This window comes from Acinonyx jubatus, chromosome D3 (genome assembly GCF_027475565.1).
Source record: "Acinonyx jubatus isolate Ajub_Pintada_27869175 chromosome D3, VMU_Ajub_asm_v1.0, whole genome shotgun sequence".
In the NCBI taxonomy this organism is placed as follows: Eukaryota; Metazoa; Chordata; class Mammalia; order Carnivora; family Felidae; genus Acinonyx; species Acinonyx jubatus.
In genome coordinates, this window is record NC_069392.1 from 34,754,308 (window position 1) to 34,769,433 (window position 15,126).

Here is a 15,126-nt window from a genome sequence, read left to right on the forward strand (position 1 = left end):
TGGCTTGTGTTTCCTAAGCCCCAGGGAGGACCCCAGGATGGGCTAGGATATCTCATTGCCAGAATTTCTCTCTCAAAAACCCCAACTCTACCTGCTCCAGGCCAGCAGACCCCATCTCTGTGCCAGGGGTCTGGGGTGACGGGAGCTGCCCCCACCACTGGGGCGCTGGGACACCAGGAATACAGCAAGACTGGTCATGGGTCTTTATTTATTGAGAAAGAATTCACACAAGGTCACATCATACAGTCAATCCATTCCTGCGCTTCATAAAAATGATTGTCACTCACTGTGCTTCACAAAAATTTCTTTTAATGAATAAATAATTTGATGAAATCAAAAATATTTACAATATAAACAAAGGGAAAAGCTTTGGATCCATGAATCTGATCGTCGAGCTTTGCATTTTTGAATTGACTTCCTCCCAAGCTTTTCCCTTGGAAACAATACAAATCTGATAGAAACAACAACTCATACAACATATCTTTGTTCATTATACGTTTATCTGTTAGTCTTGGAAAGGTACATAAGCTTATATTATGCAACATGTTAAAATACAAATATTAACTAAAATAATATATTATCATAATGCCAGGTAGCATTCTCCACAAAACAAAAATGTACACTCAGCTGTAACAATAACAAAGGGTTCACGGGCCACAAAATAATACCCCAAAGGTACAAATTTCCTTCATAAGAATATAATTGTGCTCTTCGATTTACCAGATGTCTACGCTGCTCTAACAAGCCGATGCCTAAGACAGTATTTGACGACTCTGCTGTGTGTGTGTGTTTCTGTCAGGCAGCAGCATTGCTGGGAATTGGGCAGTGCAAAGCAGTTTTATAAACGCTTTCTTGGGCTCTTAAAAAGAGCCAATTATGCAAAGCAAAATAAGCATAGTGAGAAGTCTTCATCTCATCTACACAAATACCATGGAACGTCTTGGCTTTGTGGGATGAAAGGGTTGGTTTGCAGAACTGTTTATGCCGTCAGCCAGAATTCAAGTATTCCAGGGCCACCTCGTAGCAGAACTTGTACTGATCCTGGAAAGCAGAAGTGAGAAGATGTCAGCTCTGCGATTCCCAAATGCTGGGTCCATTAAAGCAATTATGCCAGATTAGGGTTTTAATGGAAAGAAAGCAAACTGGGAAGGATTTGAATCAGACATGAATCAGAAAGTCACGGCTGTGAGCTGCAAACATATCCATTGTCTGGAGATGTTCTGCACAAGCCCTGATGCAAGGTATTTTGACATCTATGTTCACTAGAATTCCTGGAAAGTTCTAGGCAACTGGAACACACATACAGGTTTGTCCCCATATAAACGTTTACAAAGTATGGGAAAATCAAGAGGTAGAAGGAAAAACAAATGAGGTCTGGGGGAAGAAACATCTTTGTGATCTGCTCATACTAGGGGTCTCAACAAATAAATGTGTCTTCACTCCTGGCCCAACTATACCTTCAACTTTCAGTCAGGATGTCTTCCATAGAGAATTTATCAAGCACCTCTTAAGTCCCAAGCACCTTGACCTGGTCCCTGACTTTGAGAAGTCTATGGTCCAATGAAGAGGTTGAGACTGGTACCCAAGGACAACACATGGCATGGAGCTGAGCAGGGCCTGTGAGTGGTACCCCAACATGGGTGCAGTGGAGGAGGGAGCAGAACTTCCCAGGGAAGATCTTCCAAGAGGTAGCAGGTAACAAACTGCTAATTCCCAATGGGGGGTTAAAACAGGCATACCAGGTAGAAGAACAGGATAAGGAAAGACCCAGGGGGCAAGTGTTTGATAACCTCTGGGAACCACATAGCAGTTGTTAATCAGGCAGTGAAGTCCTTTTTCTGGAGCACAGCTTTCTCACATCATGGACCTTGGCCTGAGGAAGGCCCGCGTGAGGTCCTGGCCCAGGGAGGGTCTCAGGCGGAGGACGCGGCATTCTGCACCTGTGGTTGTATGATGGACGCTCACCCGGGTGTGGCCTCTGAGCCAAGCAGAGGGACACAGGGGTTGAGCATGCTTCCACCTGCCATCCCGCAGCAGTGCAGTGTCTGGGACAGAGAGGCTCAGCAACTAGAAGGCTCTCTTCCCACCTCAGTAAGGAGATTCACTTTCACAAGTTGTAAGAGGGCACACCACTGTCTCACTGCCTGACACAACGCCGCGACCAAAGAAATGGATCTCTTATTTTTGGGTTTGCCAAATTGATTCAAACTAAGTCTCCATTTTTTGGATATATGTCTAATTAATTAGTCATGGAAGCTTTGTATTCACCTGCATTTTGTTCTCCAAAGGCCCCACTCGTCCAACCTATCTGAAGACCAGAGCCATACTTTGTCCCCTTGTGTGTAACACACGAGTCCTTAGCACAGAACCTGACACACAGCTGGGGGTGTCAAATGTTGGCTGTATGTGTAAATGACGACACAGTATGGGCTTTAGCAGCACAGTGCACCCCGAAGGCTAGAGACTAGGGATTTTAAGATGCAGCTTCCGTCCTTCAGGAGTTTACAGTCTGAAGGGGAAGACAGGAAGCAAACAGACCATGTCAATATACTGATGGTGCCCCAAGCTTAATACGTCAATCGCAGTAACACCCACCCGGATGGCTACGATTAAAAGACACGGACAAGAACAAGCGTCGGTGAGGATGGAGACACTGGCATGCTGGTGGGAATGTGAGGTGGTGCAGCCCCTTTGGAAAACCGTCCGGTAGGTCATCAAAAGGTTCAACAGAAGAGTTCCCCTCTGACCCTGCGGTTCCACTCCTAGGTAGATGCCCAAGAGAGCTGGAAATATGGCTGCACCAAAGCTGATTCATATTCCAGGATCTGACACTTTTATTTTCAAAAGAGTTGAAAGAAATCATTGGCGTTTCAAAACTCTAAAAGGCCAGGTGGTCAGATCACTGAGCCGACGTGAGTGCTCAGTCCTGTTCTCCTGTCTCCTTCAGAGACCATGTTTTTCATGGAAATCTGAGAGATCCAATTACTTATTGCATAAACATGGTTTTGCATAAACCTGGTTGTGCAATTTTAGTGCCCACTAGAAACCATCCTTTTAACATACGAACATGCATTTAGAGGGTAAGGTAGCTCCTGGCCTCAGGCCACGACCCCTTTCGGGTTTTGGGCTTCATCACTAAGGGGCTGCTTTGTTGGAAGCCCTGTCCTAGGCATGACTATAATTTTCAAAATGAATTTGCTATCATCTATCTTGTCCCTCCTAAGCACACTGTCAATCCCAAGAGATTCTGTGATGACTGGTTTCTGAATCAGAAAAATAAGGGGGGCTGAGAAGAAAGACCATAAATTGTTGCATGCCCTCCCCCAAACACCTCAGGAAATGCCTGAAATCCTCCTGTGTTGGAAACTGATTACCCTTGATCGCCAGGTACAGGCCTGTCTTCTGCCGTTTCTTCTCTCAGCTCACTTGCTTCTGAACGGTATAATTAAGCTGCACGAGCTACCCCTGTGCCTCAGGGGGGAAAAAAACATTTCTGCCTTGGTCCCAAGTTCTCCTGATGTGAGTGACATTAACTGGCTTTGGGCATTAACAGGAGCTGGGGTTATCCTCGTGCAGGACCGTAACCTGGGCAGCCAGCTATTCCCTTCCAAAGCCCTTGACCCCACTTTTGTTGCAGACCTACCGTCCTGTTCTCATGAAGAGGGAGAAAGTGAAATCTAAAGGAGCACCTAAGAGTGAGGTTATGTTTTAAAAGCCCCCCGTGTCCCCGCTCTGCTCATTCACTGAGGGCGTCATGAGACCATGAGGCCTGCCAAGTGGCTTTGCGCGGGGGGCTCCCTGAAGGGCTCGAGCTGTAGCCGTGTCAGGGCGTGCTGCCCTGTGTTGTGTCTGAGGAACTAGGGGCCCTGTGGTCCCTCTGGGAACCTCCAGTAGCCCACGCTGCCTGCCTGAGAAGATTCAGAGAGCAGTCTGCAGGCAGGCTCACCTGGGGTAACCCTTCCCCCTGATACACTTGCTTTTTGAACCTAAAACAAATTTCACCGTTTCATCTGGGTCCCGTGCTAATAGGTCCTACGGTCTGGAAAAACCCTTTTACCCATGTCCTCGCTTGGAGGGTCAGTTGGTCCCCAGGGTGCCAACATTCATGGGTGGAGCCGTCTGCTTCAATGTTTCCGGGAGGTTCCCAGCCAAGGAGACCCCTTGAGGAGACAGGGGTGTGTCTGACAACAGGCGGAATGGGTCATTCCTCTCATTTATGCCTTTAAAAATGTAGGGAGAACGTTCTTCCCTCAAAGAACGTTCTTCCCACGCATGGTGGTTTGTGCCTGGTTTGCTGTTGAGACTCATCAGTGGGTAGCCATGGCCTCCCCAGGTTCTAAGAGCAGCGAGGGGAGCTCAGGAGGGGGGAGCGTCCAGGTGCAGGGAAGAAACGTGCTGTCACTCAGCTCTGTCCTGGGCCCCTCCAGGAGTTCTGCTGGTACTGAGGGGGCAGCCAGCCCCTGACTCAAGGAGGTCAGAGTCTAGGGCAGGGGTGGGGACACGGAGATTACTTCCTTGAGACTGCAGGAAGACTTGCCATGGGAGGACTCAGGCAGAGTGGCTGCTTCTCCAGGGGCTGTGTGGCTGGGCCAGGGAAAGTGGAATGCCTCCCAGTGTCTCCAGAGATGGGCCTTGTGCCTCTCTGACTCCCCATCTGGGGCCTACATCCTCCACTCTGACACTGACACCCCCAGCCACACCCACAGACACATATACTGACATATACCCACCCCCACACCCCTATACATGCATATACACCTACACCTACACACACACCCACGCCCCCCCCACATGCACACGCACACCCCCCCACATATACATATGCCCACATGTATATACCATCATCCTCTTACATATGCACAAACATCTACCCCCACACCCCTACACATGCATACAGATCCACACCTCCACACCCCCCACATCCACCCCTACACATGCACACCCACACCTCCACACATGCACACACACCCACATATACATAAATATATCTACCCACCCATACATACACCCCCTTACACATACACACACATCCACCCTACACATGCATATGCACATGCACACACCCCACACACCTCTACACATGTGCATACATCCACGCCTACACCCCCTACATGCACACACACCCCTATACATGCACACGCACTCACAGATACATACACCCACATACATAGCCACCCACACACCTGTACCTGCGACACCCCCCCACTCACACACACACATATACCTATACACGTACCCCTCTCCCCCACTCCCCACACATCCTCCCCCCACCCCTTCAAATAGCCTGTCTGTTTCACAGGTCACAGGTAGACCTCTGGAGGCAGTGTATATGCAGAAGTTATTAGACTCATTGTGTCCTCTGCATGAGAGGGAGAGCTGCAGGCCCTAAGCGCATGCCATCTTGCAGGGAGTGCCTTATACCGAATATTATTTTAGCATACAGAAGGGGCAGGTGGGGCTGAGTCTGGTAGCCAGCTCTAAATTACAGATGTTGAGAGATGCTGGCAGAGGACTGCGTCTGAGCAGGAGGGCCGGAGGGCTGGAGGTAGGTTTGGAGCTGCCCAGCAGCCGGCATGAGGAAAGGGATGGCCTGTTCACCCTGCTGAGCCCTGGTCTCCCCTGCAGCCCATCGAGCTCACTCGCCTTGGGCTCCATCTGCCATAGTTGGTCTGGGGCATGGCCTGGGCCTTGGCATTTGTGACAGCACCTCAGGCGATTCCAATGTGCAGTCCTGGCTGAGAGCCATCCTAGACTGGGCACTAAGTTTCTTAACCTTACTACACATTAAAATTACCTGGGACGCTTTTAACATCCTGCTGCCACAGCCAGACCCCAGATCAACTGAATCATGGTCTCTGGGGTGGGCCCAGGGCTCAGAATCCTTTAAAGCTCTCATTAAAGAAAGTCAAATTTCACTCATATGAGGGTTTTAAGATACAAAACAGATGAACATAAGGGAAAGGAAGCAAAAATAATGTAAAAACAGGGAGGGGAACAAAATCGTAAGAGACTCTTAAATATGGAGAACAAACAGAGGGTTACTGGAGGGGGCTAGGGGAGGGGGGAATGGGCTAAATGGGTAAGGGGCATTAAGGAATCTACTCCTGAAATCATTGTTGCACTATATGCTAACTTAGATGTCAATTAAAAAATAAAAATTAAAAAAAAAGTCAATTCATAGAAACAGAATAGAACGGTGACTGCCAGGAGCTGGGGGTGGGGGAATGAGGTGATGTTGGCCAGGGGTACAAATTTTCAGTTATAAGTTCTGAGAATCTAGTGTGTAGCACCATGACTATACTTAATGATACGGTATTGTATATTTGAAAGTTGCTGAGAATAGATGTTAAGGATTCTCACTAAAGACACACACAAATCAAGTATGTTACCTTAGTGGAGCGATGGATGTGTTAATTACCTTGATCTTGGTAACCATTCTACAATGCATATGTATGTCAGATCTCATCACATTGGCCAAAGTTCCCACCACCTCCCAGGGGAGAATATGTTTCTTTAGGAAAGATCTGTTCCCTAAAGGCTGTTTCTCTGTTAAAACAGAGCCCTGGAAACTTCCAAAGCTGAGTGAGGACACAGGTGAGAGAGGAGATGTTTGTTGAAGCAGCCTGAATTTTCCTGAAATTTCAAAGGAGCTCAGGGGTTGGGGATTCCATCTGAATCTAACCAGGCAAGTAGAAGGTAGGAGGAAGCCCTTTCCCCCATCCCCCCACCTCACCAACTGAGCACATCCAGTGGGGCCCAGACCACGGCCCTCCGCAACCCTATCCCCTCTGCCTCCCCAGCCAGGACAGAAGTGCACCCCAGGAGTTTTGGAACCCACTTCATCATTCTAAGAAAAGGCAGCCAGGAAGACTCAGTACTCTTGGGATTTTCAGCTGCTGGTATAACATTTTGTGTTTAGGAGAAACTCAGGTCTCAGATGGTCTTTTATGCCCAATGAAATTATATTGGGTTTAATCTCTCCGACCTGAATTAATTAGCCAACATACACATATGAGTAACAAACTAATAGAAATTGTACTTATAAGCAAAAACAAACAAGTGACAGGAGTCCTTTAATTCAGGAAACTTCAAGCCTACTGAAAAGAGCACGGTGACATTTTTTTCTCTGGTCACCAGATAGTATCTATTATTTTGCTAACAGTCACTGTGACAAATTTATCAGACATTCTTCCAGGAAATTGAAAACTCTCCTTATATTTCTCAGCCACTGACCTTATCCTCAAACTGTGACTGACCCTCAGAAGTTTGGGCATCTGAAGATCCTATTTTCTCTATTAGAGTAACACATCATCACAGAAACACCTAAATTATTATAGAAGAGAGGGCTCCCTGCTGGTCCAACCACCTAGATGTCCATTCAGTTCACAGAGAATCACCTCCATCGTTTAGTCTGCACCACTGATTTGGAAAAAGCCACATTGTTTCTGCACATAAAAATTCGTGAGTGATGAAAGCTGCAGCCAGGGCCATTAGCGGAAAGGCCTGGAAGGGTCTATTACTAATGACCTGCTTAATTCAGGCTGTAGTGAGAGGCAAATGATATATATTTTTTTCATCAAGGTCAGCTTTGCCCAAGTTCCAACAAAAGTCTAGAAGCTACAAGTCTGTCCCTCAGTCTGGGCGGTTAAGTGCCAATGAGGTCGCACTATTTTAATTTAGGCGTTGGCTTCCATTTTCTGCCAACCTTCTTATCCATCCCAAATTCAGGCCTCCTCTGACTGCCCAACTGCCCTATCTCAGTGGCCCCCAGCCCAGAAGATTGAGAATTCCATGGTGGTACAACTCTTTAAAATTCCCATGGGTGGTGCCAGGGAGTGAGATAGTTCTCTGCCTCTGGGAGGGGCTGTTTCTAGTGAAGCCTGCACAGGGGACAGGCCAGCCAGTCTGTCAGCCCATCCACATGAAATCTGTGCCTCCATATAAGGCACCGAGCATGGGGTCTGGCACATATTAAGCACCATGTGAATGCCAGCTGCTCACTGCCCCCTCCCCTCCTGTCCCCACGCTAATACATGCCTGCTGGCTGCGGGATGCCCTGTGGACACCTGCACTCTTGAGAACCACTGTCTCACCTTTGCAGTTTTTGCAGTTTTCCAAAAACACTTTCATATATGTTGGCTCACAGGATCACCTCCATAAGCCAACCTTATCCCTGGTTTCCATAACTTGGGCTCAGGGAAGTTAAGTGACCTGCCCGAGGGGACCTAAATTGCCAAGTTAATTTGTCTGAGGTCCCTTGACTTGAATTAGTAGCAGAGCTGAGATTCGAATTTGGGTGTTCATGGGTCTCCAGTAGGGAGGAGAGGAGAGGGCAGCAGTTTGCGGGACGCAGTCCTTTCTCCACAGAAGCCAAGGTGCTAACTGCTGATGGTTTGGGAGTCTGCACTTGGCCAAACAGGCGCCCCTCTACCAAATTCCTCAGGCAACAAGTGCTTCTTGGACGCGGAACAGCCCATCAAGCAGGATACACGTACCTGCAGGAAGCAGACGCCTCTGCAGAGTGACCTGTGGGAGTCGGACGTGTCCTAGGAGTCAGTCAGCATCAGTCGCTATCATTACCCAGCCTGGGGCACTGCTGTGATGACCAGAAACCATGGCTACTTCCTCAACGCTACCGATCTATCTATCTAGTTTTTAGTGTTCGTTTTTTGATATAGAGTGAGACAGAGTGTGAGCAGGGGAGGAGCAGTGAGACAGGGAGACCCAGAATCTGAAGCAGGCTCCAGGCTCCGAGCTGTCAGCACAGAACCCAACGCGGGGCTCGAACCCACAAACTGCGGGATCATGGCCTGAGCCAAAGTCGGACGCTTAACCGACTGGGCCACCCAGGTGCCCCTACTTCTTCACCTTTACCTTGAATCTCGACTAGCTCTTCGGTGCCTTTATTATATTTTAAAGTTGAAGCCCACTGCTGCAGTACTGTGGGCCGGGAAACGCGGGCTTCCCAGGCATGTTGGCACCAGCCATCCCTTCCTCCCCCTCCGCACCCCAGGCCATTCTCCAACTCTGGGATCAGTCCTACTGTTTCGTTCAGCTCCTCCTTCCACTGACAGAGGTACAAATGACTAATCTAAAAGCTTCTTCCTTGACGTTATTCTACTGTTCTCCAGTCTCGGTGGTTGGCATTTCAATAGCTGCACACAAGAAAGAGATTTCCTGAAATACTCTAAGAAAATAGCTGCACATAGTCCTTTGTTTCTCAGCTCCTTCATCCTCTTCTCAGATATGGCCACCAAAATTAACTGCAACATTCTGGGTGCCAAACTGAAATTCACAGCTTTGACCAATGTTAGGTGATGAAGCTATTTATAAAATATATAATTTGAAAATCTGGCATTTCGTGTAGTAGGATTCTTCTCCATGAAGACGAAGTGCTTAGGCACGTGGAAGGCACTGCCAGGAACGGGAACTAATAAGGATGTTCGCTTGTGAGTTTCAACGACTTCCCCATTTCCAGTGTGTGGAGATGAAGCCTTCCCATGAAAAGCCCAGGGAGAGAGGAAGAGGGGAGAAAAGCCCTCGCCAGCCCAGAGATCACATTATGTTTCTGAAAACGAGCATCCTTCCCCCCCCTCCCCCCCCCCGTGAATCAGTGTCAGCGCAAACTGGGAGGGGGAGAGCTGTCTTGCGCTAGCCAACCAGGAAAATACCCCATTCTGCGGGACAGAGGAAGGGTCCTACCAGGAGGTCCACCATGTTGGGCTTGTTGTTCCTCAGCGTCTTCACGGCGTGGAAGACGTCGACCGTCCTCTGGTGCCGGAGCATCTCACAGACGATGCTGATGGCGCAGAACGTCCCGCTGCGGCCTCCCCCGTTCCTACCGGAAGAGAAATCAGATGGTCCAAGAGGTCTGAGAGCATTTGCTCTCACGCTGCATCCTCATGTGCCTCCTGAACCCTGGAGAGCAGGCAGTGGTGAAAGCCTCAGAGGCCAGGCGATCACTCCACCAGGGCCAATTATTTTAATTAAAGCAAATGGAGTTAATGAGTCTTAGCACTGGGCCCATGGGTCACCTCACTGGAGGTGATGAGAAACTGGCACATTCTGCTCTCCTAGCTTCACCTCAGATCTCAGTTATACAATCTCATAAAAATTTACCAGTTTTTACTGAAAGGGCCCACTGCAGGAAATTTCCAGCGAACACACACCTTATCTGCTATCTGCCAGGAAAGCTGGTGATGAGTGTTCAAAGATGGACTTGGCCTTACAGAAGTCCACTATTATTTCATTATTAATCTCTAAAACACAGGAGCTCTTTCTGAATGAAACTTTTCATTTTGAACTAATTTTAAATGTGCAGAATCATCGTAAAAACAGCACGGAGGGTTCCCTGGCATACCCACCTCCCCTGATGCGAACATCTTACAAAATCATAGTATGGGATCAGAACCAGGAAGTTACCACTGGTGCAATACTATTACCTCAACTATAGGCCTTAGTCAAATGTCACCAATGACCTTTTTCTAGTCCAGGGTCCAATCCCAGACCCCACCTTGCATTGACTTGTCCTGGCTCCTTAGTCTCTGCTACCTGTCAATCATTCCTTTTTTTTCTTGACCTCGACACTTTTGAAGAGTACTGGTCAGTTTTTTTGTAGAATAAAAAAAAATTAGAATGTAGATGTAGAAAGTGGCCATGGTGCCCAGCTACAATTTGAGAAGTCATTACAAAATACAAATTGTAGAATGTGGAAATGTAGAACTATGTCCCCTTCTCATGATTGGGAATGAAGTTATGCATTTTGGCCAGAGAACCACAGAGGGGCTGTTCATCCTTCCAGGGATTCAGGATGCTGAATGGCTTATTTTGCTGGTGATGTTGACCTTCATCACTTTTTAAGACGGTGCCTGAGAAATGTTTTCCTATGTAGTCGTTATCTTTCTCTTAGTAGTTAATATCTTGGGAGATACTTTGGGATTCTGCAAATATCTCAGTTCTTCTCAAAGTTTCACCCACTTGTTGAGGATCCATTGGTGGATCCTGTCTGCAACAATGATCATTGTGGTTTTGATTTTCTACTTCCCTGTCTCCTTCAACATTCTGTGAGAGAGTGCTGTCTCTTCTCCACTATTTGGCTAATGTATTTGCTTATATCTTTTATCTTTTTATCTATGTCACTTTATTTTTTCCTTAAAATTTTTTTAATGTTTATTTACTTTTGAGAGAGAAAGAGAGAGAGAGAGAGAGAGAGAGAGAGAGAGAGCAAGTGGAGGAAGGCAGAGAGAGGGAGACACAGAATCTGAAGCAGGCTCCAGGCACTGAGCTGTTAGCACAGAGCCCAACACCGGGCTGGAACTCATGAACTGTAAGATCATGACCTGAGCCAAAGTCGGATGCTTAACTGACTGAGCCACCCAGGTGCCCCTATTTACGTCACTTTAGACTTACACATGTTAATTTTGTTCAATGAGCTAAAATCCAATAGTATCAATATTTATTTTTGTTGCTGAAATTGTTCTGGCTTTGGCCATTAGGAGCTCCATCAGGCCTCCATTATTTTTTGAGTACTTTCTTACTCTCTGGGACCACAAGGTGTTCCAAACTCATCTTACATCTTCCCTGCACCAGCTCTGAGATCAACCACTTCTCCAAGGAGCTAATGGATTGAAAGAAAAATAAACACAGTATCATTATTACACCTAAGATAATATTACTGTGTCAATAGATAGTTGAATTTCTAATTATTGTTCCAATTTCCCAGACTGTTTCACAAATTTTCTTCCAGTTGATTTCTTCAAATACACATCCAAGCAAAGTAATTGGTTGATACAGCTTGAGAGTTCATTTTAATCTATAGGTCCCTCTTTGTTCTTTTTTTCTGGGGAATTTATTTGTGGAGGAAATGGGTCATCTTTCCTGTAGAGAGCCCCATATTCTCAGTTGTTCTCATTCATTGCATCTCTGTGAATCATTTAACATGTTTCTTTCTAATCCTTATATTCTATAAATTAGGAGTTAGGTCCACAGCTTCCTAAGAATTAATTTTTTTTTAAGACAGGATACCTTATAAGCATACTTTTTAAGGAAGCAGGCACAAGATATCACGTTGTTCTTTGTTTTGTGATTTTAAGATGGATCATTGTGTTAGAATGTCAGTTTGGTACATTAAGTTCAAAATCAGTTTTTTTTTTTTTAAATTAAGTATAACAGACCTACAATTAACAGTAATGATATGTACCACACATGGTAGTACATATCTTAGTTAATTTCCAAATTCATGTTCCACGTAACCACCACTCAGATCAAGACACAGACCGGGATCAGCGCTACCCCCCCTCCCCCCCAGACCTCCTTCAGACTCCCTCGTCATCAATACCATCAATTCCCCAAAGATGATCTCTGTTCTCACTCCTGGCATTGTAAATGTCTTCGGTCTGTTTTCAAATTTTGTATAAAGGGAATATACAGTATATACTCTTTTGAGTCTGGCTTATTTCACTTAATACTATCTCTGTGAGAATCATCCATGTTGCACCACTGGCTTCTTCTTTTATATTGCTGAGAACAATTCCGCTGAATGGATCTACTACTGTATAATTTTAATCACCTAACAGCTGAGGAATATTTGGGCTGTTTCTAATTTTCAACATTATGAGTCCATCTGCTCTAAAAATGTCTCATGGTGCATAAATGACTCATTTCTGCAGTCGTGTACTTGGGAGGGGAAGAGCTCAGAGAATGTATTTATCTTTAGCATTTGGTATTGCCGTCAAACAGATCCCAATCTCCATGCCATCTGTCCTTCCTGCCAGCAGTGTAGGGGGTGTTCCATTTGCTCTGCATCGTCACCAACACTTGGTATTATCATTTACTTGTTTGTCTTTTATTTTTTATTTTATTATTTTTTTCAATTTATATTAATGTTTATTTTTGAGAGAGAGAGACCGCATGAACAGGGGAGAGGGCAGAGACAGAGAGAGAGAGGGAGACCCAAAATCGGAAGCAGGCTCCAGGCTCTGAGCTGTTAGCACAGAGCCCAACGCGGGGCTCGAACCCACAAACCGTGAGATCATGACCTGAGTCCAAGTCGGACGCTCAACCGACTGAGCCACCCAGGCGCCCTTGTTTGTCTTTTAAATGTCACCCATTCCGCTGAGCGTGCAGGGGGCGTCTGGTCCTGGTTTTAATATGTATTATCCTGGAAATGAATGATGCTGAGTACCTTTCTCTGTTTATTGGCTATGTGCATATTCTTTGTTTAAAAAAATGAAGCTCTTGTCAAGTCTTTTGCTCAAACAACTGGGTCTATCTTTGCTTCTTTGCTTGCAGTAGTTCTTAGGCATTCTGGCTCTGACTCCTTTGTCAGATGCATGTATCACAAAACTCTTTGCCCATGCTGTCTTGCTTTTTCAGTCTCCTTGGTGTCTTTTGATGAACCGAAATGCTTAACTTTAATGAAGTCCAATTTTTTAATATTCTCTTTCATGGCTTGTGTTCTGTCTTGGGTATCATCATCTTTGGTTACCTCATGGTCATGAAGATTTTCTCCTGGAAGTTTCATTGTTTTCCTTTTCACATGTTGGTCCATGATCCATCTAGAAATGATTTCTGTATGTAGCATGAGGAGGGAGACCAGGTATGCAGGCTGTTCCCCGTAGTACTGTGGGGTCTTAGTTGTAAATCAGGTGACCCTGAGGTGTGGCTCCATTCCTGGATTTTCTCTTCTGCTCCATTAGCCTACTTTCTGTCTTCGCACTGTTAGCCACACTGCTTTTCCCCCACCAGCTTTTCACCTGATGCTTTCAATAGTTCTTGATGACCATTGTCTACACCCGTATTTTCATGAAGGGTTACAAAATGGTATCTTAATTCTATCCATTTCTTCTGGCTTTATGAGCTGGAAGACGTATGAAGAAAAAACAACAACCCTGTTTGCTCACTGTGAGTATATGCATGGCTCAAGGAACCATTCCACTTGTAGCATGTGGAGGTCTGTTTCGGGCAGGGACTGCTCTGCCCACAGCCATTAGGAAGCACTACATTATGCTGAATACAATATTCTTACCTCAGAAATGAACAGCAGAGAGCTTTTGTGGTTCAAAGCATTCTTTCCTGGGCTATGTTGGAAGATACGAATTCAACTGAACTTTGTTTCTCACAACTAAAACAATCTTCATTTAGATTTATAAATCGAAACAATACACATTCTTACCAGGCATGGGTCTCATGCCCACCGGGATGCCAAGAGCGCCAGAGGCAGCCCCATGAGAACCAAGGGGACTTCAGGACTGGGAAGAATGTTTCCCAAGGAAAGATCAAGGTTCTTTGGGCTGGCAAGAGGGCAGAAACAATGGGATGCCTGCCGCCATGCACTATAAGGAACAGCCCGCTGTAGACATCATGGAGAAGGGCAATGCAATTGCTTAGTTTTGGGGCCACAGCTGGGCCTTGGGAGAGTATAGTGGGTGGCTGTCTATGAGGTGCAGTGATTTAAGGGGTCTTTGTATCTTCCCCTCAGGCCTGTCCTGGTGCCTCAACTTCCCCTGGTGTGACTTAGCCCTTTGGGTTGTGGCACTGGCCCCTGTTAGAAAGCTACTAATCAAAGCGGGTGCCGTGTACGCATTATACTCCTAGTTCCAGATACTGGCCGACTCCAGACACAGAAATGGGTGTCTGCAGACTGTTTTGAGTTTTTCAAAAAACCTAATGGAAATAATACAAACCCTAACTAAAATGTCAGTTTTCCCTGGTGGGACTGTATCAACTCACAATGGTGACCCTCTGATCATATTCTGATCAGAAGCTCTATCTGCATTTAGAAGAAATAAATTGGGGGATGTGAGCTGTGACTCAATCCTCCTTGGCATTTTCTTGGTAGAGATGTTTTTTAATGAGCTGGATCCAGGAGAAGGAAGGGAAAAGTAAGCGGGCAGGACAAAGGATTGGAGGCTCTGGTCAAGGGTAAGTGTGAACAGGCTCATAAGACTCTTTCCAAGGGCATATCAGTTTCTGTAGGATGAAACTCTGCCACTTTTTGACTCCTGGGAAGCAGGGCAGAGTTCTGGGGTGTCATGGACCCTCCTGGGCCCCTGGGGGGAGGGGCACGGCATGAGATACAGGCCTTGAGGGGAGAGTAACCGGGGTCCTTAGGCAAGCTTGTCATTT

The 15,126-nt window shown here is 46.3% G+C and overlaps 1 protein-coding gene across 6 annotated transcripts in view; it reads right to left on the bottom strand.

Moving 5' to 3' along the window:
• Nucleotides 1–287: 287 nt before the first annotated feature.
• Nucleotides 288–15,126, bottom strand: part of PTPRM (protein tyrosine phosphatase receptor type M) — a 787,775-nt gene continuing 772,936 nt past the window's right edge. For all 6 annotated transcript variants that reach the window (XM_027068512.2, XM_027068514.2, XM_053205687.1 and 3 more), the window contains 2 exons: nucleotides 9,703–9,838; nucleotides 288–1,041 (listed from right to left, as the gene is read on the bottom strand). In XM_027068512.2, coding sequence (XP_026924313.1) covers nucleotides 988–1,041; nucleotides 9,703–9,838 — 190 coding nt within the window. In that variant the 3' untranslated portion in view covers nucleotides 288–987. The remainder of the gene's footprint in view (nucleotides 1,042–9,702; nucleotides 9,839–15,126) is intronic.